This window comes from Pithys albifrons, chromosome 13 (assembly GCF_047495875.1).
Source record: "Pithys albifrons albifrons isolate INPA30051 chromosome 13, PitAlb_v1, whole genome shotgun sequence".
Lineage (NCBI taxonomy): Eukaryota > Metazoa > Chordata > Aves > Passeriformes > Thamnophilidae > Pithys > Pithys albifrons.
Genome location: NC_092470.1, coordinates 20,917,669 through 20,941,180, shown reverse-complemented (window position 1 = coordinate 20,941,180; position 23,512 = coordinate 20,917,669). Strand labels below are relative to the sequence as shown.

At 51.6% G+C, this 23,512-nt stretch overlaps 1 protein-coding gene across 2 annotated transcripts in view; it reads right to left on the bottom strand.

The window, feature by feature from the left end:
• Positions 1-23,512, bottom strand: part of GLCE (glucuronic acid epimerase) — a 30,182-nt gene that overhangs the window by 4,369 nt on the left and 2,301 nt on the right. The window contains exons 2-4 of one of the 2 annotated variants that reach the window (XM_071568582.1): positions 20,922-21,019; positions 7,389-7,924; positions 2,808-3,050 (exon numbers count right to left, since the gene is read on the bottom strand). In XM_071568582.1, the coding sequence (XP_071424683.1) occupies positions 2,808-3,050; positions 7,389-7,911 (766 nt within the window). In that variant the 5' untranslated portion in view covers positions 7,912-7,924; positions 20,922-21,019. Of the gene's footprint in view, positions 1-2,807; positions 3,051-7,388; positions 7,925-20,921; positions 21,020-23,512 lie in introns of those variants that run through there. The other variant, XM_071568583.1, reaches the window with a different exon arrangement.

Sequence of the window (23,512 nt, the reverse complement as noted above, 5' to 3'; positions counted from 1 at the left end):
AACCCCAGGACTGCAGGAGCAGGAATGGAGGATCCTCCTGGGATCAATATTTCTGGGAGTCTTTTCTTTCCCAATCTGACTGTGCCAAAACCTGATTAATGTAATGGGGGGAAACCCACGGAATAAAGAAAAACGTGTTCAAGTGTTTCTTAACCTCTGCACGGGCAAAACTCGGCTTAATTTTAAGCTATAAATTAAATAAAGCTCCCAGGCACTGCCACAGGATAAAATCCAGTGTTCTCTGGATTTGAAAATATAAAATAAACCTCTCCCCAAAAACCTACAGCGGGAGATCAAAGGGATAATTAAATTGGAAGGCTGAGAGCAAATCCGGGAGGTTTGAATGCACAGAGGGATGATGAACACTTAAAAGACTGTCACATTAAATTAAGGGCTTTCCATGGGATAAAATTCTCCTGGAAAAGGCCATTGTTTCCTTATTTCTGCTTCGGGATGTGGGAAATACCCTGGGCATGTTTCTCTCTGCAACCAGCACACCACGGGCAGCTTTTCCTGCCTCCCAAACTAAGCCAGGGAATTTTAAACACCTCTGCTGCCCAATCCCAATTTTTTGGACTGGATGTCACGTTTTCCAAGCTTTTCAAGGACAAGCTGGGAGTTTTGGAGCTCAGCATCTGCTTCAGGAGGAGGAACTGAGAGCTCTGGGCCACAACACTTTTTGCTCCTACGGAAAAATCCCAATTAAACCCCCCCTCAACTCCTGTCAAGTGAGTTTTATGGTTCCTTGTAAATAAATGATAACAAAGGGAATTACAAAAGAGGGAGGAAAAAAGAGTTTGGAGAAGCAAAGAACTAAAGGCTGCTCGTGCATGCCCTGCCTTAAGCATCCATAAATCCATTACTTAGGGCCAGCTCAGAGGGGTGGATGCAAATCCACATCCATGGATTACTCGGCCATCAATAAAGGATGAGGAGAGAACGGCCCAGACCTTTTATCCTCCCCTCTCCCTGTATTTATCCACTACAAAGACACAGAAGTGTTGGACCACCTTTTCCCTGGAGCCCCAGGGCTGAGGTGCCAACAGAAAATCAGGTCATTGTCCTTGGAAGTAATGGATTCATTAATTCCAGCGGGTATTGATTGAAGGAAAATACATTAGGGCCTTATTAATGAGCCTGGCCTGGCACTGAGGGAACTCTTGGATTAAATAATGGATTTCCCTCCTAAAGACCAAACAGAACAGGGGGAATCAGGGAGGTGGCAGCAAAATGCTGGGAACAACTGGGAGAGCCCAAACCCTCCTGTTCCTTCTTTAAGGCAGCTTTAACTGCTGAGAGATGTCTCAGGGAGGTCTGGGATGGATATTGGGAAAAGGTTCTTCTCCCAGAGGCTGCTTGGAACAGGCTCCCCAGGGAAGTGGTGACAGCACGGGGATTTTGGGATGTCCTCAGGGCCAGGAGTTGGGCTCAGACCTTGTGGGTGCTTTCCAGCTCAGGATAGTCCCTTGTTCTGGCTGAGTTTAAATTGTCCAAAAATAGCTGTACCCCCCTGAAGGGCGAGAGATCTCACAGGTCCTGCACGAGCTCTGGGCCCAAAATAGCCCTGAGCTGTCACTGTCACCATCTGCTCTCACCCCCGTGCCCCTCCCGTGCCCACCGCGGCTCCACCTCCCACCGCAGCTCCCATTCCCAGACAGGAGCTGGAGGGCTCAGGGAATGCCCCTCCTCATCCCCTCCATGAACACAGCCAGCCTTTTGGGGATTGGAATAGGGCTGGAAGTCAGGGATGGGGAGGAAACAGGAGGAAACCTCCAGAGGGACAGGAATTGGGGCTTGGAATAGGGCTGGAAGTCAGGGATGGGGAGGAAACAGGAGGAAACCTCCAGAGGGACAGGAATCAGGGGTGATGTCCAGAGGATCCGAATGGTCTGTGATGTGGGCTGGGATTCTCAGGGGAGATGGGGAATGAGGGCTGGGAATGAGGGCTGGGAATGAGGGCTGGGAATGAAGGCTGGGAATGAAGGCTGGGAAGGAAGGCTGGGGAAGAAAGGCTGGGGAAGAAAGGCTGGGGAAGAAAGGCTGGGGAAGAAAGGCTGGGGAATGAAGGCTGGGAAGGCTGGGAAGGAAGGACAGGAATGAAGGCTGGGAAGGAAGGCTGGGGAATGAAGGCTGGGGAAGGAAGGCTGGGGAATGAAGGCTGGGAAGGAAGGGCAGGAATGAAGGCTGGGAAGGAAGGCTGGGGAATGAAGGCTGGGGAAGGAAGGCCAGGAATGAAGGCTGGGAATGAAGGCTGGGAATGAAGGCTGGGGAAGGAAGGCTGGGAATGAAGGCTGAGAATGAAAGATGGGAATGAAAGATGGGAATGAAGGCTGAGGAATGAAGGCTGGGAATGAAGGCTGAGGAATGAAGGCTGGAGAATGAAGGCTGGGAATGAAGGCTGGAGAATGAAGGCTGGAGAATGAAGGCTGGGAATGAAAGATGGGAATGAAGGCTGGAGAATGAAGGCTGGGGAAGGAAGGCTGGGAATGAAAGATGGAAATGAAGGCTGAGGAATGAAGTCTGGGAATGAAGGCTGGAGAATGAAGGCTGGGAATGAAAGATGGGAATGAAGCCTGGGGAATGAAGGATAGGAATGAAGGCCAAGGAATGAAAGATGGGAATGAAGCCTGGGGAATGAAGGATAGGAATGAAGGCCAAGGAATGAAGGCTGGGCATGAAGGCTGGGAATGAAGGCTGGGAATGAAGGCCAAATAAAAACACATGAATCCCAAGAAGCCAGGGCTCCTCTGCTGCAGGGTGTGCAAAGGAACAGGGCTCGTTTCCTGCAGCCCAGGCAGAGGACCCACCTGGGGCACTGAAGTGCCTGACCCCGCTGAGCCGGGCCCTGTCCCACACGGTGGCCAGGGAGCAGCCCCTGGGCACGCTCCACTCGGCGGCGCGGCCGCGCTCCGTGTCCTCGCCCGTCTCGTACACCTCCACGTGCGGAGCCTTCTCCGTCAGGTTCTTGCTGTAGTGGCTCAGCCCGTACTGCGCGATCTGGATGGGGTAGAAGTAGCCCTGGGGCCCCCACTGGGTGGAGAGGGGCACTCCTGCAGGGGAAGGAGAGGAGCAGAGATCAGCACCTGGTCACAGGCCACACTGGGGAGCTCTGCCAGCTCCTCCACACCCAGCACTGCTTCATCTCCAGCAAAGGGAGTTGTGAGGTGTCACCACTGGAGGAAAGTCCTGGTCAAGGACTCAACTGTTCCCTTTTCCACCAAGATCCACAACTACTGACAACAACTTCCTGAGAGTGACACAGGAATCCTTGTCATGGACCTATCTGCATTCACAGAATCCCAGAATGGTTTGGGTTGGGTGGGACCTCAAAGCCCATCCAATCCCACCCCAGCCATGGGCAGGGACACCTCCCACCAGCCCAGGGTGCTCCAACCCTGTCCAGCCTGGCCTGGGACACTCCCAGGGATGGGGCAGCCACAGCTTCTCTGCCCAACCTGTGCCAGGGCCTGCCCACCCTCACAGGGAAGGATTTCTTCCCAATATCCCATCTATCCCTGCCCTCTGGCAGTGGGAAGCCATTCCCTGTGATCTGTCCCTCCATGCCTTGCCCCCAGTCCCTCTCCAGCTCTCCTGGAGCCCCTTTAGGCCCTGGAAGGAGCTCTGAGGTGTCCCTGGAGCCTTCTCTTCCCCAGGTGAACACTCTCCCAGCCTGTCTCCATCCTCATTTCATTGTCACTGGAGCTTCCCACTTATCTTAAAGCACATTTTCAATGCCTGAACAGATTTCCCCCCTACTCCAGAGACCAGTTAATCCCCAACGGCTTTTCCATCCCACACAATCCCTTTAACGTCACCTAAATCTCTGCAAATTAAGTGCATCTGTTCTGGGGAGATTTTTCTAAGAGTTATTTGCTGCTCACAAAGCCATTTCCCCACAGCCACAAACCCCTCCCATTACCCAGCTCCCCTGGGAGCACTCCTGCCTGCAGAGGTGCCTGCAGGAACCAGCAGCCTCTCCAAGAAGGATCTGCCCTAATTCCACCACCCAGAGCTGTCCCTTGTCCCCAGAGCTGCTCCAGCCAAGCCCTGCCCAGGACTGTCCCCAGAGCCAGTGGCCTCACAAAAAGGTGTCACCCTTAATTGAGGCTTTGGGTGATTTTAGATCTCAAACACTCCCTGGAGGCCCCTCTGAGGAATCCATCAGGAAGGTCTCAGAGTCCACCATTTGCAGCCTCATTTACAGGGTTTTATGGCTTTTTAATGGCATTTTATGGGTTTTCACATGTAAAACCTTGGAAGGAGCTGAGTGACACATAAAACTTCCACCCTCCATCAGGATCCTTGGGATGCACCTGCAGAAAACCCTGCTGAGCTCCACCTGCCCTTCCCAGATCCCAAGATTTGGGTGGAAAACCACAGTTGCTGTGTAGGAAATGGGAAGAAACTGTGTGGAAGAGACTCATTTCCACATGTCCCTTCAGAAGCAAACAGAAGTTATTTAAAATAGACTTAAACCCAGGCTTCTCCTAAAGCCCTGAACTTTCCTTGGAACAAATTCCCAACCTCTAAATACACATCCAAAGTAGGAATAGATCCCTAATCCTTCCTGCAGGAAATCAAGGATGTTTAGTGCTGAAAGGTGAAATAACCAAGTTGGCATTTGCACCATTTCCCCCTTGGCAACATCAAGCTCAGAAGCCAAATTGTTCTTCAGGCTGGAACAATGAAAAGATTACTTAAATTAAATATAAAAAGATGTATTTTCTTTCTTTTCACACATATTTTGGTGCTACAAATATTACTGATGGGAGGGTTTGGTGCTGCCTATGGAGAAAACCATCCCAGGAAGGTGTGAATGCTCCACATTCTGAGAGTTCCTGGAAGGTCATTAATGCTGAGCATTTCCAGTTAAAGGGGCATTCACTGGGAATGAAAGATGGGGGGAAAAAAGAAGGAAATTTGCTATAAAAGCTTTAGTTGATATTCATCCAAAGTGACAGGATGAAATTCTGCAGGTCACAGGATAGAACTTCATGTTAACCTTGAGAGAGAGAGAGAAAGGGGAAGACAGAACACCATGGAATGGGATGGGTGGGAAGGGACCTAAAAGCCCCTCCAGTGCCACCCCTGCCATGGGCAGGGACACCTCCCACCAGCCCAGGGTGCTCCAAGCCCTGTCCAACCTGGCCTGGGACACTCCCAGGGATGGGGCAGCCACAGCTTCTGGAATGAGGAGAGAGCTAAAGGAATAATCCTGCAGGACTGAGAAGCTCCAGGGCTGGGATGGGGAAAAGCAACAGCCTAGAAGTGTCTGAGAACCTGCTGGAACATTCAAATCCTTTCCCTACAGAACTGGTAAAAGAACTGGGATTATTAGCCCGGAAAAGAGGAGGCTCCAGGGAAACCTGAGAGCCCCTTCCAGGGCCTAAAGGGGCTCCAGGAGAGCTGGAGAGGGACTGGGGACAAGGGATGGAGGGACAGGACACAGGGAATGGCTTCCCACTGCCAGAGGGCAGGGATAGATGGGATATTGGGAAGGAATTCCTGGCTGGGTGGGTGGACAGGCCCTGGCACAGGTTGGGCAGAGAAGCTGTGGCTGCCCCATCGGACAGGGCTGGGAGCACCCTGGGCTGGTGGGAGGTGTCCCTGCCCATGGCAGGGGTGAAATGGGATGACCTTTAAGGTCCCACCCAACCCACACCAGCCTGGGATTCTGTGATTGTTTCCCAATCTGTTTTCTGGGTTTCCTGAACTCTGCTGCCTTCACAAACCAGGCTTTGGCACCACAATTGGTGGCCCTTAAATGACAGGCTGCAAACCTCAAGATCCATTGAGAAACAGTCCTGATGCCTGGTGTGAACCCTCAAGGTTTGAGCAGAGACCACTCCCAGAGCTCCTGCTGCTCCCAAGGCTGCTGAATATCCATCCCAGCTCTCCATCCCTTCCTTCACAGGAACGAGGATGAGAGTTAAAAAGCAATACTAAAATAACCTTAAAAACCCCACAGAATTCCATATCCTACACATTTCCCTGTGTGGATCTTTCCAGCCAATGAAGTCCCAGCCCCAGCAGCTCCCGCCGTGTCCGTGTGATGGGAAGAGCAGAGTCCACACCCCTGAGCACCACGAGATGCATGAAAATTAATGGCTTTTATTCCTTAAGTGAAAGTTGCTCTTTAATTTATGAGGGGTCACAGTGTCACCCTCTGTAAGTGCTTTTTAAAGCCATTAATTTTTTAATCTAAAGCCAAAGAGAATTTTCTGCCATCAAATCTCCGCCGAGCCGCGGGGAGACCCCGAGGGTTAATTAGTGACTGCACAAATTGGGGAGGTTCCACTGCATCTTCCACATATCCAGGGATAATCCAGTGGCTGGAGAGCTGCTGGAGCCTTGGGCTGTTCTCCAGAACCTCCTCTCTGGGACTGAACCCCCAAGATTAAGGTGCCAAGAGGCACATCTGGACCAGCCCATGGATTTCTGGGTGTCCAGGAGCCTCCTCAGGCTTGCTGGCCTTCTAACATCATTTCAAAATTTAATTTTTTAATTTAAATTCTAAAATGATTGATTTTTAAAAATTTTGGAGTTCTACTTTTTAAGTTAATATTTTATGTTATGAAATAATTGTGGCTCCCTGACAATTGTGGCTCCTCCTCAATGCCAACAGTGGTGCCCAACCCTGGCAGCAGCACCTCTGGAGTTCACTGCAACTGGTAAAACTGGGAATCATCATGGAATCTTGGAATGGTTGGGTTGGAAGGGGCCTCAAAGCTCATCTCATTCCACCCCCTGCCATGGGCAGGGACACCTCCCACCATCCCAGATTGCTCCAAGCCCCATCCAACCTGGGCTTGAACACTTGCAGGGATAGGCACCCACCCTATGGAGCTGGGAAAACTTGGCATGAGGTTTCCCAGGGAAGCTGTGGCTGCCCCATCCCTGGAAGTGTCCCAGGCCAGGCTGGACAGGGCTTGGAGCAGCCTGGGCCAGTGGAAGATGTCCCTGCCGTGGCAGGAGGTGGAATGGGATGAGCTTTAAGGTCTCTCCCACTCAAGTATTCCCATGATGGATTCTCCGATTCACCTCCATCCTGTTTGCTGGACACCAACTTTGGTCAGGCATTGGAATGGGCTGCCCAGACAGGTGGTGGATTCACCATCCCTGGAGGTTTTTAAGGTGAGACTGGACGTGCCACTCTGGTAATCAAAGTGGGGTTGGATTAAGGGTTGGACTTGATGATCTCAGAGGTCTCTTCCAACCCAACTGATTCTCTGATTCTGTGATTCCCTCACCACCTTTCCATTCTCAGGCCTCTCCTTCCCCACCAACCTGTGCACCGAATTTCCCCGTGTTTCCCTTCCATCAACCCAAACCAAGACCATTTGCAGAGGGAATCCCAAGCCCCAGAGGAGGCCAGAGCGAGCACGAACCTTCAACGCCGCTGATGCACTTGACCCTGTCTCGGACCTCGACGTTGTAGCCCTCGAAGGACATGAAGACCCCGTCGGGGTGGTAGGGGGCTCTCTGTGTGTAAACTTTGGAGTAGCTATGAGAGAATTCAAACCTGTCATAACCATCGTACTGAGCAATTTTCCCATAAACCTCAAAGTATTTCTCTACCCAGCTGAAGGGCAGGAAGACCTCGCTGCCTTCCCTCCTGCCTTTCACGGTGTGCTCCTCATTGATCACACAGTCAATCTCCTCGTACTTCGGCGCGGCCGCCCTGCCGGCCCCGGCCACCACGGGAGGGGCCTTCTGCTGCTCCTGGGGGGCCGTGTCCTCCCGGCGCTGTGCCGGCTCGGCGTCGGCGCTGCCGCGGCGCTCCGTGCCCCGTGGGTTGGCGCCGGCTCCCTGCGGCGAGCAGCGGTTCCACAGCAGCACCGTGGCCAGCGCCAGCAGCGCCATGGCCACCAGTAGAGTCTTGTGGTTGACCCGGGCCGCCAAGCACCGCATATTCACACCATACCTGCAACACAGGGGGACACGGGTCAGGACGGGCACGGTGCGGCTCCGGCCGGCGCCCGCCGCGGCTCCGGCACCCACCGCGGCTCCGGCGCCCGCCGCGGCTCCGGCACCCACCGCGGCTCCGGCACCCACCGCGGCTCCGGCGCCCGCCGCGGCTCCGGCACCCACCGCGGCTCCGGCGCCCGCCGCGCCCACAACGGCACCTGCAAGAGAACTGGGGTTGGTCCAGGTGGCCATAAAGCAACGAGAGCAAAGGTTTCATGGTCTTAAGGTGCACCAGGGGAGGGTGAGGTGGGACAGCAGGAAGAAGGTCCTTACAGAGAGGGTGGTCAGCAGTGGAAGGGACCGACCCTGGAGGGGTTGGAGGAGGTGGATGTGGCACTCAGTGCCATGGGCTGGGAGACACCTGCAAGAGAACTGGGGTTGGTCCAGTTGGCCATAAAGCAACGAGAGCGAAGGTTTCATGGTCTTAAGGTGGACCAGGGGAGGGTGAGGTGGGACAGCAGGAAGAAGGTCCTTACAGAGAGGGTGGTCAGCACTGGAAGGGGCTGCCCAGGGGTGGTGGAGTCACCATCCCTAGAGGGGTTGGAGGAGGTGGATGTGGCACTCAGTGCCATGGGCTGGGAGACACCTGCAAGAGAACTGGGGTTGGTCCAGGTGGCCATAAAGCAACGAGAGCGAAGGTTTCATGGTCTTAAGGTGCACCAGGGGAGGGTAAGGTGGGACAGCAGGAAGAAGGTCCTTACAAAGAGGGTGGTCAGCACTGGAAGGGGCTGCCCAGGGGTGGTGGAGTCACCATCCCTGGAGGGGTTGGAGGAGGTGGATGTGGCACTCAGTGCCATGGGCTGGGAGACACCTGCAAGAGAACTGGGGTTGGTCCAGGTGGCCATAAAGCAACAAGAGCGAAGGTTTCATGGTCTTAAGGTGCACCAGGGGAGGGTGAGGTGGGACAGCAGGAAGAAGGTCCTTACAGAGAGGGTGGTCAGCACTGGAAGGGGCTGCCCAGGGGTGGTGGAGTCACCATCCCTGGAGGGGTTGGAGGAGGTGGATGTGGCACTCAGTGCCATGGGCTGGGAGACAATGTGGGGTTGGGTCAAAGGTTGGACTTGATGATCTCAGAGGTCTTTCCCAGCCCAGCTGATTCTGGGATCCTGGGAAGTTGTGACCCACCAAACTGTAAAGGGTGCAAAGAAATGGTGGCAAGGTCAGGGAAGCACCTTGGAGGCATCAGGACTTTCAGGTGTTGGAATTTCAAGCATTGCAAGGGATGGAGGGTCAGGTTGGACATCAGCAGGAATTTCCTCCTGGAAAAGGGGATCAGGCCCTGGCAGGGGCTGCCCAGGGAGGTTTGGAGTGCCCAGCCCTGGAGGTGCCCAAGGCAGGACTGGCCATGGCAAGAAGTGCTCTGGGCTGGGGGACAAGGTGGGCATCAGGCACAGGGTGGGCTCCAGGGGCTGGGAGGGCTTTGCCAAGGTGGGCATCGAGCACAGGGTGGGCTCCAGGGGCTGGGAGGGCTTTGCCAAGGTGGGCATCGGGCACAGGGTGGGCTCCAGGGGCTGGGAGGGCTTTGCCAAGGTGGGCATCGGGCACAGGGTGGGCTCCAGGGGCTGGGAGGGCTTTGCCAACCTCAGGGCCCTATTCCAAAGAGATGGTTCCATCATCTTCTTCCTTCCCTGTGCAAAGAGTAACAGAGCACAGGAATAAAACTCCAGTGAAATCAGGAACTGGCCAAACATGCCCCACTTTTCCTGCTTAGAAATCCCTCCAGCTGGTTTTCCAGAATGACCAGTGGCAGTTTCTCCACTGCAGAATTCACATTTTTAGTGGAATTTTGCAGCTTCCACAAGTGATTATTTCTAAAGAGAAAGTCCTGGGTGAGGGATTTTTTCCAGGGAATTTGGGAGCTTGGATTAAGTTGCTTTCCCAGGGATTTTCTCAGGTGTTCACTGAGGAAAACCCACTGAAAATACCACACTGAAACAATATATTCCTATATTACTAATAAATCCTGGATTGCAGAGCACAGAGAGGGTGGAGGGCACGGAATGGGCACCTCTGGGAGCCTGAGTGTGACTCCACTTTGGAAACATCCCGTTCTAAGGATCAGGACATCCAAAATTCCCACCAGGGGAGGGTGTCCGAGTGCAGGAATGGAACAGGGTGGAGCCAGAGGAGAGGCAGATCCCTGATCCAGGACATCCCTATTCCTGTGCTTCCCTCTGCCACTCCCAGCCCTGCCTGGCACCTCCTGCTCCAAATGCCACTCTGTCCCAGCAGAGCTGATGTCCAGACTCTGGAATTAACCCTGGAAAATGTGTTTGGAGCCTCCTGCTCCTGGATTTTCTGCTGTTCAGGGATCACTGAGGACACCAAGGAAACCCACAAATCCTGGGCTTGAAATTCAAGTCCAGCCCAAAGGCTGAGCTGGATTTCACACCAGGAACTTAAAACTGGTTCTTAGGACACAGCCAGGAATGCAGAGAGGCCTGGAATAAAGACTTTCCTCTTTTTTATCCCCATTTTTTCACCTTTTTTATCCCAATTTCCGGAGCTGGGGAAAAGGAGGAGCAGAACAGAATGGGAAGTGACATAAAAGCTCCTTGATAACAAACTGTCACTATTTTTGCAGCCAGGAAAGCAAATGATTGAGGTCCAGGAGGGGATTAAAATTAAATATCCAACAAACAACCAAAAATCACCAGGCAAAGGGCACAACAACTGCTGAGAAGGGAAAATGCTGCCAGGGAATTCTCTCTTCAGGCCAGGGGACAGGCAAGATGGGAAAAGATGGAATTCTGTCCATGGCTCCTGTGTTCTGATCTCCCAGATCCTTTGGGTCCTGGCTCCCAATAAAAGTGGGATCAACCCCTGCAATCCTGGATGTCCAGCACAGACCTGAGAAACTTGTGGCCAATAAAACAGAATTTGAGCAGCTTTTCTTTGGAAGGAACAGATTTCCAGAATATTCCATTTTTTCTCCAGGCTCAGGTGAACATGCAGGGACTTGAGTGGAGGATCCACATGTTCCTTTGGGAAGGCCACACCCAAGCTGGAATGTTGGGCCAATAAATCCATCAAACTTCACCCCTGCAGTCAGCAGGAAATTCCAGGCACTGAAATCCTCCTGCAGGGCCAAATTCCTCATGTTTGTCCCTTTTTTAAGGATCAGGGACCACTCCAGGTCTGGAGGATCCCAAGAGCAGCAGCAGGGACAGATCCACACCATTCCCAGGTGTCCCTTTTCCAGGCCATTCACATCCCTATGGACACACTCTCTGCTCCAGGGCTTGGGGACCAAACCCAGGTGGTAAAATCCAACAATGTTGATATTTTTGCTTGTTTTGTTCTTTTTTAATGGATATTTGTGTCCTTTGTGATTTAATTCCAGCCCAGTTTCATGATCTGCAGCAGGTTGAAGTGGTTTATCCTTAGAAAGGGGATCCAGGAACCCCCTGCAGGAATTCCTTTTATCCAGAGGCAATAATTCCATTGAAATAAGACAACCCACATTTCTTTGTGCTTTACAACCAGCAAATGGAGGGTGGGGGTCCAGAAATGGCTCTGCTCAGTTTGGCCAAGAGCTGAATTTGGAAGCTTTAAAGTCCCTTTTGCTGTGGCAAAAAAAAACCCCTCTGGATCCATCCAGTGGCTGCAGCTCCCCAGGTGGGTTTGGGAACTGAGGGGGAACCACAATGATGGAAAAAAAACCCTCCAACCCTCTGCCAAGGGAAGTTTCCCTTCTCCAGCTCCACCTCAAGACACGGGAACTCAACCCTGAGGAAGGACAGAGCCTCAGAACCAAGGGGGGGAAGGTTTCACTCCATCTGGACATCCTGGAATGCAACAAATGGGAGCGAGGAGGCTGTTCCCAAAGTGCCAGACACTTCCCACAGGTCCATCCCTGCCCACCAAACCTCTTCTGGCTCTTCCTTCCAGGCTGGAGGTGCCACAAATCCCAGTTTTGGTTTTTGGGGAGCACAAGGTCTGGCTCTGCTGCCTCCTCCCAGCTCCTCAGAACCGGGATGGGGATCCCTGTGGGCTGGGCTGGGTTGGGATGTGGGGCTGCTGGTGCCCTCCTGGCAGTGCTGGTGCCCAGGGCACGATGCCCCATCCCGCCCACGCTCCGGCGCGATCCCTCGGAGCCATCCGGAGGCACAGCTGCTCCCGGGCTGCAGAGGGAGCTGAGCTGCCTCCAGACTCCCTGGAATCACTGCACAGTTCCAGGGAGAGGCTTGTGCAGCTTTCCCTTGGACAGCAAAGGCCCTGGATAACGCTGCCGGGCAGGTGCCAACGTGCCAACTCCTCAGTTTCTTATGGAAGCCCAGCAGCTTCCCGAGGTTTGCAATCCCTCCCTCCCACCTCCCCCTGCCAGGAGCTGCTGCACAGCCCAGAGCCAGCAACAAATCCAGCTCCTAAACCCACCCCCAAATCCCAAACCTCCCCAAACCCCCCCCAGGCCACACAACTGTTCCTCCTGTCCCAGAATCCCGGGATGCTCTGGGTGGGAAGGACCTTGGAGCTGATCCCACTGCCCCCCCTGCCATGGGGTGCTCCAAGCCCTGCCCAACATACTGGCAATAATTCCCTTGAATTCTCCCCAAAAATCCTGGCATTCCCAGGACTGGGAACCTGGTGCTGAGCCTCCTCTGCCTTTGAAATCCCATTTCCAAGCAGCTGAGTGATGTGGGATGACACTTCCTGGCTCTCCAGCCCCCAGGGCTGCTCTGCCCTTTTTCCCAGGCAAGCAGCAGTTTATTTTAGGAAAATCCTTCCAGCAGCACAAAGTCTCCAGGAAATCAGCAGGGATTTCTTAATCCTTGACTCTTCAGCTCCATTTACTGCAGACTTTTCCTTGGCTCCCAACTTGCCACAAGTTCATCCGACGGAGACGTGGCTGTGGAATGGGCCAAATTCCTCCAATTCCTGCCAAAGCACCTTTGCTTCCTGACTTTCCTCTGCTCCATCTCCCAAAGCCAAAGAGTTTTTCCTTCTCTTTTCCTCTATTCTCTTCTTGCATCTTGTTTTACAGGAATGAACCCACAGGAATTTTCCTGTGGATTCAGAGCACTCTGAGCAGTCCCATTTCAATCAGCAAAGCACCATCCAGTGTCCTTGGAAAACAGGGATATTGTCCCAGGAGCTCCATCCGGTGTCCTTGGAAAACAGGGATATTGTCCCAGGAGCTCCATCCGGTGTCCTTGGAAAACAGGGATATTGTCCCAGGAGCTCCATCCAGTGTCCTTGGAAAACAGGGATATTGTCCCAGGAGCTCCATCCAGTGTCCTTGGAAAACAGGGATATTGTCCCAGGAGCTCCATCCAGTGTCCTTGGAAAACAGGGATATTGTCCCAGGAGCTCCATCCGGTGTCCTTGGAAAACAGGGATAGTGTCCCAGGAGCTCCATCCGGTGTCCTTGGAAAACAGGGATATTGTCCCAGGAGCTCCATCCGGTGTCCTTGGAAAACAGGGATATTGTCCCAGGAGCTCCATCCGGTGTCCTTGGAAAACAGGGATATTGTCCCAGGAGCTCCATCCGGTGTCCTTGGAAAACAGGGATATTGTCCCAGGAGCTCCATCCAGTGTCCTTGGAAAACAGGGATATTGTCCCAGGAGCTCCATCCGGTGTCCTTGGAAAACAGGGATATTGTCCCAGGAGCTCCATCCGGTGTCCTTGGAAAACAGGGATATTGTCCCAGGAGCTCCATCCGGTGTCCTTGGAAAACAGGGATATTGTCCCAGGAGCTCCATCCGGTGTCCTTGGAAAACAGGGATATTGTCCCAGGAGCTCCATCCGGTGTCCTTGGAAAACAGGGATATTGTCCCAGGAGCTCCATCCAGTGTCCTTGGAAAACAGGGATATTGTCCCAGGAGCTCCATCCAGTGTCCTTGGAAAACAGGGATATTGTCCCAGGAGCTCCATCCGGTGTCCTTGGAAAACAGGGATATTGTGCCAGGAGCTCCATCCGGTGTCCTTGGAAAACAGGGATATTGTCCCAGGAGCTCCATCCAGTGTCCTTGGAAAACAGGGATATTGTCCCTGGAGCTCCATCCGGTGTCCTTGGAAAACAGGGATATTGTCCCAGGAGCTCCATCCAGTGTCCTTGGAAAACAGGGATATTGTCCCTGGAGCTCCATCCAGTGTCCTTGGAAAACAGGGATATTGTCCCAGGAGCTCCATCCGGTGTCCTTGGAAAACAGGGATATTGTCCCAGGAGCTCCATCCGGTGTCCTTGGAAAACAGGGATATTGTCCCAGGAGCTCCATCCGGTGTCCTTGGAAAACAGGGATATTGTCCCAGGAGCTCCATCCAGTGTCCTTGGAAAACAGGGATATTGTCCCAGGAGCTCCATCCAGTGTCCTTGGAAAACAGGGATATTGTCCCAGGAGCTCCATCCGGTGTCCTTGGAAAACAGGGATATTGTCCCAGGAGCTCCATCCGGTGTCCTTGGAAAACAGGGATAGTGTCCCAGGAGCTCCATCCGGTGTCCTTGGAAAACAGGGATATTGTCCCAGGAGCTCCATCCGGTGTCCTTGGAAAACAGGGATATTGTCCCAGGAGCTCCATCCGGTGTCCTTGGAAAACAGGGATATTGTCCCAGGAGCTCCATCCGGTGTCCTTGGAAAACAGGGATATTGTCCCAGGAGCTCCATCCAGTGTCCTTGGAAAACAGGGATATTGTCCCAGGAGCTCCATCCGGTGTCCTTGGAAAACAGGGATATTGTCCCAGGAGCTCCATCCGGTGTCCTTGGAAAACAGGGATATTGTCCCAGGAGCTCCATCCGGTGTCCTTGGAAAACAGGGATATTGTCCCAGGAGCTCCATCCGGTGTCCTTGGAAAACAGGGATATTGTCCCAGGAGCTCCATCCGGTGTCCTTGGAAAACAGGGATATTGTCCCAGGAGCTCCATCCAGTGTCCTTGGAAAACAGGGATATTGTCCCAGGAGCTCCATCCAGTGTCCTTGGAAAACAGGGATATTGTCCCAGGAGCTCCATCCGGTGTCCTTGGAAAACAGGGATATTGTGCCAGGAGCTCCATCCGGTGTCCTTGGAAAACAGGGATATTGTCCCAGGAGCTCCATCCAGTGTCCTTGGAAAACAGGGATATTGTCCCTGGAGCTCCATCCGGTGTCCTTGGAAAACAGGGATATTGTCCCAGGAGCTCCATCCAGTGTCCTTGGAAAACAGGGATATTGTCCCTGGAGCTCCATCCAGTGTCCTTGGAAAACAGGGATATTGTCCCAGGAGCTCCATCCGGTGTCCTTGGAAAACAGGGATATTGTCCCAGGAGCTCCATCCGGTGTCCTTGGAAAACAGGGATATTGTCCCAGGAGCTCCATCCGGTGTCCTTGGAAAACAGGGATATTGTCCCAGGAGCTCCATCCAGTGTCCTTGGAAAACAGGGATATTGTCCCAGGAGCTCCAACCAGTGTCCTTGGAAAACAGGGATATTGTCCCAGGAGCTCCATCCAGTGTCCTTGGAAAACAGGGATATTGTCCCAGGAGCTCCAACCGGTGTCCTTGGAAAACAGGGATATTGTCCCAGGAGCTCCATCCGGTGTCCTTGGAAAACAGGGATATTGTCCCAGGAGCTCCACAATCTGAATCCTCAGGATCCCAAGATTTACCTACTAATTCCCACGGAATTCCATTTAGGAGAAACCAGCAGTTAATGGGAACAAGCAGGAGGAAAGTTCTCTTCTTTGGTTGTTTTCCTGCACAAACTGGCCACGATTCCCTCTGTCTTCCCTGGTTTCAGGGAACAGGGAATGATTTGTGAGGGATGGGGGGTCTTTGATCACTGCTGGGAGCTGAATTTAATGGACTATGAACTGCCAGCTCTCCCATGCCAATAAATAATGGATAAATATGGAGATGCATTCACACAAACACACGGATAAAGCACTGGGAGAGCCAGGCAGATCCAGCAGGAAAACATCCTCGGATTTCCCAAAGCAGGTTAAATTGTTCCTAATTTATCCATCAATTCCTGCTGCCAAACCCCCTCTGGTTTGTGGCTTCCCTGTTTTCCCTCTGCAGGAGCAGGAGAGGATTTTCCTGGGCAGGTAAATCTCAACTCCAGCGTTGCCTCCTGCTCTTCCCCACACCCGGAGGGAGCAGGGAGGGGATGGCACAGCCTGGAATGTCCCTGCCAGCCCCTCCCGGGCACCTGGGGCTGAATTCCCAGGAAAAGCCTCTCCCGAGGGATCTCCCAGCCCCTCCCTCTGCCAGGGGCACATTCCCAGACCGGGGCAGGTTAATGGGCACCCTCTGATGGTTAATCCTAAACCCTCACTGGGGTTTGTTTGGCTGCAGAACCTGCCCCAGCTGGAGTTGGGAATCCTGGAATCCAACCTGGAATTCTCGGGGTTTGTTTGGCTGCAGAACCTGCCCCAGCTGGAGTTGGGAATCCTGGAATCCAACCTGGAATTCTCGGGGTTTGTTTGGCTGCAGAACCTGCCCCAGCTGGAGTTGGGAATCCTGGAATCCAACCTGGAATTCTCGGGGTTTGTTTGGCTGCAGAACCTGCCCCAGCTGGAGTTGGGAATCCTGGAATCCAACCTGGAATTCTCGGGGTGTGTTTGGCTGCAGAACCTGCCCCAGCTGGAGCTGGGAATCCTGGAATCCAACCTGGAATTCTCGGGGTTTGTTTGGCTGCAGAACCTGCCCCAGCTGGAGTTGGGAATCCTGGAATCCAACCTGGAATTCTCGGGGTTTGTTTGGCTGCAGAACCTGCCCCAGCTGGAGTTGGGAATCCTGGAATCCAACCTGGAATTCTCGGGGTTTGTTTGGCTGCAGAACCTGCCCCAGCTGGAGTTGGGAATCCTGGAATCCAGCCTGGAATTCTCGGGGTTTGTTTGGCTGCAGAACCTGCCCCAGCTGGAGTTGGGAATCCTGGAATCCAACCTGGAATTCTCGGGGTTTGTTTGGCTGCAGAACCTGCCCCAGCTGGAGTTGGGAATCCTGGAATCCAACCTGGAATTCTCGGGGTTTGTTTGGCTACAGAACCTGCCCCAGCTGGAGTTGGGAATCCTGGAATCCAACCTGGAATTCTCGGGGTTTGTTTGGCTGCAGAACCTGCCCCAGCTGGAGTTGGGAATACTGGAATCCAGCCTGGAATTCTCGGGGTTTGTTTGGCTGCAGAACCTGCCCCAGCTGGAGTTGGGAATCCTGGAATCCAACCTGGAATTCTCGGGGTTTGTTTGGCTGCAGAAACTGCCCCAGCTGGAGTTGGGAATCCTGGAATCCAGCCTGGAATTCTCGGGGTTTGTTTGGCTGCAGAACCTGCCTCAGCTGGAGTTGGGAATCCTGGAATCCAGCCTGGAATTCTCAGGGTTTGTTTGGCTGCAGAACCTGCCCCAGCTGGAGTTGGGAATCCTGGAATCCAGCCTGGAATTCTCGGGGGTTGTTTGGCTGCAGAACCTGCCCCAGCTGGAGTTGGGAATCCTGGAATCCAACCTGGAATTCTCGGGGTTTGTTTGGCTGCAGAACCTGCCTCAGCTGGAGTTGGGAATCCTGGAATCCAACCTGGAATTCTCGGGGTTTCTTTGGCTGCAGAACCTGCCCCAGCTGGAGTTGGGAATCCTGGAATCCAACCTGGAATTCTCGGGGTTTGTTTGCCTACAGAACCTGCCCCAGCTGGAGTTGGGAATCCTGGAATCCAGCCTGGAATTCTCGGGGTTTGTTTGGCTGCAGAACCTGCCCCAGCTGGAGTTGGGAATCCTGGAATCCAGCCTGGAATTCTCGGGGTTTGTTTGGCTGCAGAACCTGCCCCAGCTGGAGTTGGGAATCCTGGAATCCAGCCTGGAATTCAGCAGGAACAGGCTCGGCACTCAGAAAGCCCATTTAGTGACTTCCTGGGGGAGTTTCCCTTTCATTTGGGGGGTTCAAAGCCCCCCAGGGCCTCTCTCAGGGCACCCAAAGGTGCTCCATCCTGTGCTGGCAGAGCCCCCTCGGGGAGGTGCTGAAACCTCCTTCTCTATCAAATATAAAGGAAATAATCCATAAATTCGATCTCAAATAACATATTAAATGTTGCATATTATTGTGTGTGTGTGTCTATATATATATATATAAAAAATAAATATATGTTATATATACATATATACAGTATATATAAATAAAAATATATTATCTATATACACATATACAGTATATATGTAAATTAAAATATATTATATATTCATATATACAGTATATATATAAATAAAAATACATTATTTATATACACATATACACTATATATATAAATTAAAATATATTATATATTCATATATACCGTATATATAAAAATAAAAATATATTATATATATAAATATATACAGTATATATAACTAAAAATATATATACATATATACAGTATATATATAAATAAAAGTATATTATATAGATATACACATATATACAGTATATATATAAAATATATTATACATACACATATACAGTATATATATAAATTAAATATATTATATACATATATACAGAATATATATAAATAAAAATATATTACATATATACAGTATATAAATAAAAATATATTATATATCCATATATACAGTATATATATAAATAAAAATATATTATACATATACATATATACAGTTTATATATAAATAAACAAATATATACATATATACAGTATATATAAATAAAATATTTTATATATATACAGTACATATATAAATAAAAATATATTATATATACACATATACAGTATATATATTAAAAAAATATATTATATATACAGTATATATATAAAAATATATAACATATATACAGTATATATATAAATAAAAATCTATTATATATACATATATACAGTATATATATTATTAATATATTAAATATGTAATACATAATATAAACTGTTTTATATTTTAAATGCTATATAAAATGTATATTGTATATTCCTTTTAGTGTGTGTATAAAATATAAACCTAAGCACATAAAATGTATCTAAAACATCTAAAAAGAGGTTAAAAATACCTAAAATATGTAAGAATATAAAATAGATTAAAAATATAGAAATAGAGAAAAATATCTGTAAAAGAGATAAAATATATAGAAATATAAAAAATCTATAAAATGGATAAAAAATATATAGAAATATAGAAAAATATCTATAAAATACATATAGAAATATATTAAAAAATCTATAAATTCCCAGGAAAAGCATCACAATCCCTCCACTTGGAACACAAAAATTCCCAGGAAAAGCATCACAATCCCTCCACTTGGAACACAAAAATTCCCAGGAAAAGCATCACAATCCCTTCACTTGGAGCACAAAAATTCCCAGGAAAAGCATCACAATCCCTCAACATGGAGCACAAAAATTCCCAGGAAAAGCAACAAAATCCCTCAACATGGAACACAAAAATTCCCAGGAAAAGCATCAAAATTCCTTCACTTGGAACACAAAAATTCCCAGGAAAAGCATCACAATCCCTCCACTTGGAACACAAAAATTCCCAGGAAAAGCATCACAATCCCTCAACATGGAGCACAAAAATTCCCAGGAACAGATTGCTGGGAATGTTCAAGGGGATTATGGATTGAAAACCCTGCAGGAAAACTTTATTCCCAATAATCAGGAGTTCCCCAAACCCACATTCCCAGGGCAGTTGAGCCTGGAAAAGCCTGGGAAGGATGAGGAGTTTGCCAGGCCCACCAATTCCAGAGTGGGAGCAGGAGGTGGGAGAGGCTGAAATCCCCAAATCCCAAGGGATTCCAGGGGGTTGTTTCCCACTCCAGCTCCCACCAATTCCAGAGTGGGAGCAGGAGGTGGGAGAGGCTGAAATTCCCAAATCCCAAGGGATTCCAGGGGGTTGTTTCCCACTCCAGCTGCTCAGAGCACAAGATGGAGCTTCCCAAGGAAACTCCACCTTCATTCCCAAACTGCTTCCCTGGCCACTTCCCAATCCACTTCCTGAAGGTTTTAATTGCTGCCACAGATGCTGTGGCTGCTCATTCCAAAGGATTTCCAGTGTTCCCAGCACGGAGAGCTTGGGAATGGCAGCTCAGCCCAGCCTCGGGAATTCTGCCTGGATTCAGCAGGAAAAGCCTGGAAAATAAAACTTCCCAGCCCAGATCAGGCCCCACCAGCCTGGACTAATTATGGGAAGAAGTTTGGAGTTGCTTTTAATCCTGGAAAAATGTTTTGGAATTACTTGGCTGGTTCAGCAGCTCCTCAAAAGCTTTTATGTCTCAGCCGAACCACTGGATTTTCCAGCTTTCTTTGGGCATTTCCCCTTTGGAATGAGGATTTTCCTTAAGTGGGATAAACCCCCGAGTACCAAAGAAACCAGTGAAATAATCCCAAAATTTCACATATTGGAAAATTGGAGTCATAGAATCATAAAATCAGGGAATTTGGCTGCAAAGGAGCTTAAGGATCATCCAGTTCCAACCCCCCCTGTGGAAAACCAAGCTCCAGTTTAATCCCTGGATTTTCCAGCATGCCAAAACCTCCCTGCAAGAACAACAGGCTCAATCCAGCCCTTTCCATGCTAATCATGGATAATGAGATCCCACATGCAAATGAGGGGAATTACCATCCTTCCCACATAAACAACCCCGGAGCTGCTCTCCCACATCCAGGATAATTCCCAGGGATGCTCCCGAGCCCTCCTCCCCCCCCCCCGCCCGGAGTCACTCATGGATACCATGGAAACAGGGAATTCCGCACCTCCCACCTCTCCAAGGTGAGCTTTTCCCTCCTTCCCAGCCTGGAATGCTGCGGGAGTTACTCACAGTCGGAGCAGGGCGAAGGGAACCCTCTGGAAAAGGGGATTTGGGCCGGGAAGAGCCAACCCCCCCCCCGAGCTGGAGCAGCTCCTGCTTCCCGTTCTCCAGCGGCTCTGGAAGCAGAGCCATGTGCAGCTGCAGCTGGGGCTTCACCGTTTCGGGAAAGGCTTGGAATGACACCCGGCCAGGAATTCCAGCCCAGCGACACACAGGGATGGGGCTGGGAATGAGGAGAGGCAGCTCCGGTCTTACCTTAGGGAAGGAGGGCTGGGAATTCTAACACATCTCCGCCTTTCCAACTTCCACAGCAGATCCCTTGGAGGTTTCAGGAGGTTTCTCTCTCCGGGTTCCTGCAGGGATGTGGAGAGAGGAACAAACAGGGAAGGTTGGAGGGCTCAAGGATGTGCCACAGCCCCAGAGCAGGGGGGGGTTTCCTCCGTTATCCCTAAAATCCTCTTATCGGGGCTCTGCTTCCCAAGATTCCTGCTGGGGCATCCCAAGGCTCGGCTGCTGCCAGGGCAGATCCCGGCAGGAACAGGGACAGGGGCAGGGAAAGGGAGAGGGAAAGGGAGAGGGAAAGGGGCAGGGAAAGGGAAAGGGGCAGGGAAAGGGAAAGGGGCAGGGAAAGGGAAAGGGGCAGGGAAAGGGAAAGGGGCAGGGAAAGGGAGAGGGAAAGGGAGAGGGAAAGGGAGAGGGAAAGGGAGAGGGAGAGGGAGAGGGAGAGGGAAAGGGAGAGGGAAAGGGAGAGGGAGAGGGAAAGGGAGAGGGAAAGGGAGAGGGAGAGGGAGAGGGAGAGGGAGAGGGAGAGGGAGAGGGAGAGGGAAAGGGGCAGGGAGAGGGAAAGGGAGAGGGAGAGGGAAAGGGAGAGGGAGAGGGAAAGGGAGAGGGGCAGGGAGAGGGAAAGGGAGAGGGAGAGGGAGAGGGAAAGGGAGAGGGAAAGGGAGAGGGAAAGGGGCAGGGAGAGGGGCAGGGAGAGGGAAAGGGAGAGGGAAAGGGAGAGGGAAAGGGAGAGGGAAAGGGAGAGGGAAAGGGACAGGGAAAGGGACAGGGAAAGGGACAGGGAGAGGGAAAGGGACAGGGAGAGGGACAGGGAGAGGGACAGGGAGAGGGACAGGGACAGGGACAGGGACAGGGACAGGGAGAGGAAGAGGGACAGGGACAGAGGACAGGGACAGGGGACAAGGGCAGGGGACAGGGGACAGGGACAGGGGACAGGGACAGGGATGTCACCTCCTCCCCCAGCACACCCAACTCACCCTCCCCATCCCGCCCCACTCCAGAACAAATCCCGGGCTCTGCCTCGGCACAGCTTCCAGGGGAACATTCCCAGCTGGAGCTCCAGGGACTGGAGCCCAGCCCAGCCCAGCCCTGGTGCTGCTGGAGCTGCAGGGGGAGAATTCCAAGGGAAAAGGGGGATAAAGCAGAGACTGGAAACAAATTACAGCTGGAATTATGGACTGAGTTCCAGAGATTTAACCCTCCCAGTTCCACAGCTCTGGAATTATGGACTGAGATCCAGAGATTTAACTCAGTGCCACATCCAGTCCCTTCTCCAGCCCCTCAATCTCTTGCCTCAACTGAGGGGCCCAGAACTGAACACAACACTCAAGGTGTGGCCTCCCCAAGGCAGAGTCCAGGGGAAGGGTCACTGCCCTGGGCCTGCTGGCCACGCTAGTTTGGATCCAGGCCAGGATCCCCTTGGCCTTCTTGGCCACCTGGGCACACTGGTGGCTCCTGTTGAGCTTCCTGTCCCTCAGTCCCCCCAGGTCACTCTGCCTGTCCCTCTCCAGCCACTCTGTGCCCAGCCTGGAGCTGCAGGGCTTGGGGTGGCCAAAGGGCAGGACCTGCACTTGGCCTTGTTGAACTCCATCCCATTGGGATCAGCCCATCTCTCCAGTCTCTCCAGACCCCTCTGCAGAGCCCTCCTGCCCTTCAGCCTGTCCATATCCCTTTCCAGATCCCTCCAGCCTGTCCAGATCCTTCTCCAGGTCTTTCCAGCCTGTCCAGATCCCTTTCCAGATCCCTTCAGCCTGTCCAGATCTTTCTCCAGATCCCTTCAGCCTGTCCAGATCCTTCTCCAGGTCTCTCCAGCCTGTCCAGATCCCTCTGCAGAGCCCTCCTGCCTTCCAGCAGCTCGACACTCCCTCCCAGCTTGGTGTCATCAGCAAATTTGCTGTTGATGGACTCAATCCCCTCATCTAAATCATCACTAAAGATGTTAATTAAACAGGACTGGACCCAGCACAGACCCCTGGGACCCAGCACAGACCCCTGGGGACACCACTGGTGACCAGCTGGATGCAGCTCCACTCACCAGCACCCTCTGGGCCTGACCCTCCAGCCAGCTCCTAATCCAGGAGAGGGGACACCTGTCCAGGCCATATTCTGCACATTATCCCAAGCACTCCAAGTGTTATTTTTCCCTTGTTTTTCCCTTTTCCAGGGAAAACTCCCCCTTTAAATCCCCCATTCCGGGGAGGGTTCATGTGAACATTCCCGAGTGCTGCTCATCCCGAAATCCAATCCAGGCTCTGAACAGCTCCAGCTCTCTGTGTTTGGAAACAAAGCTCCCCCTCTGCCAAGGCACTGGAAGTGTCACATTCCAGGCTGGATTTGCTCCTCTAAACCCACTTCATGTTCAAGGAGAAGCTCCAGAAGGCTTCGGAATAATCCTCTCCCTCCCTCCCTCTGGCTCCTGGTTTTCCTGGGAAGCTGCTCTTGGCAGTGGGAGGAGAAGGAGCCCTTGGAGCCACCACCTGGCTCTGCTTTTCCTCCGGGAAATTCTGGCATTTTATCAATTCATCCCAACATTCCCAAAGAACTGACCTACTTTGCTTGGCCCT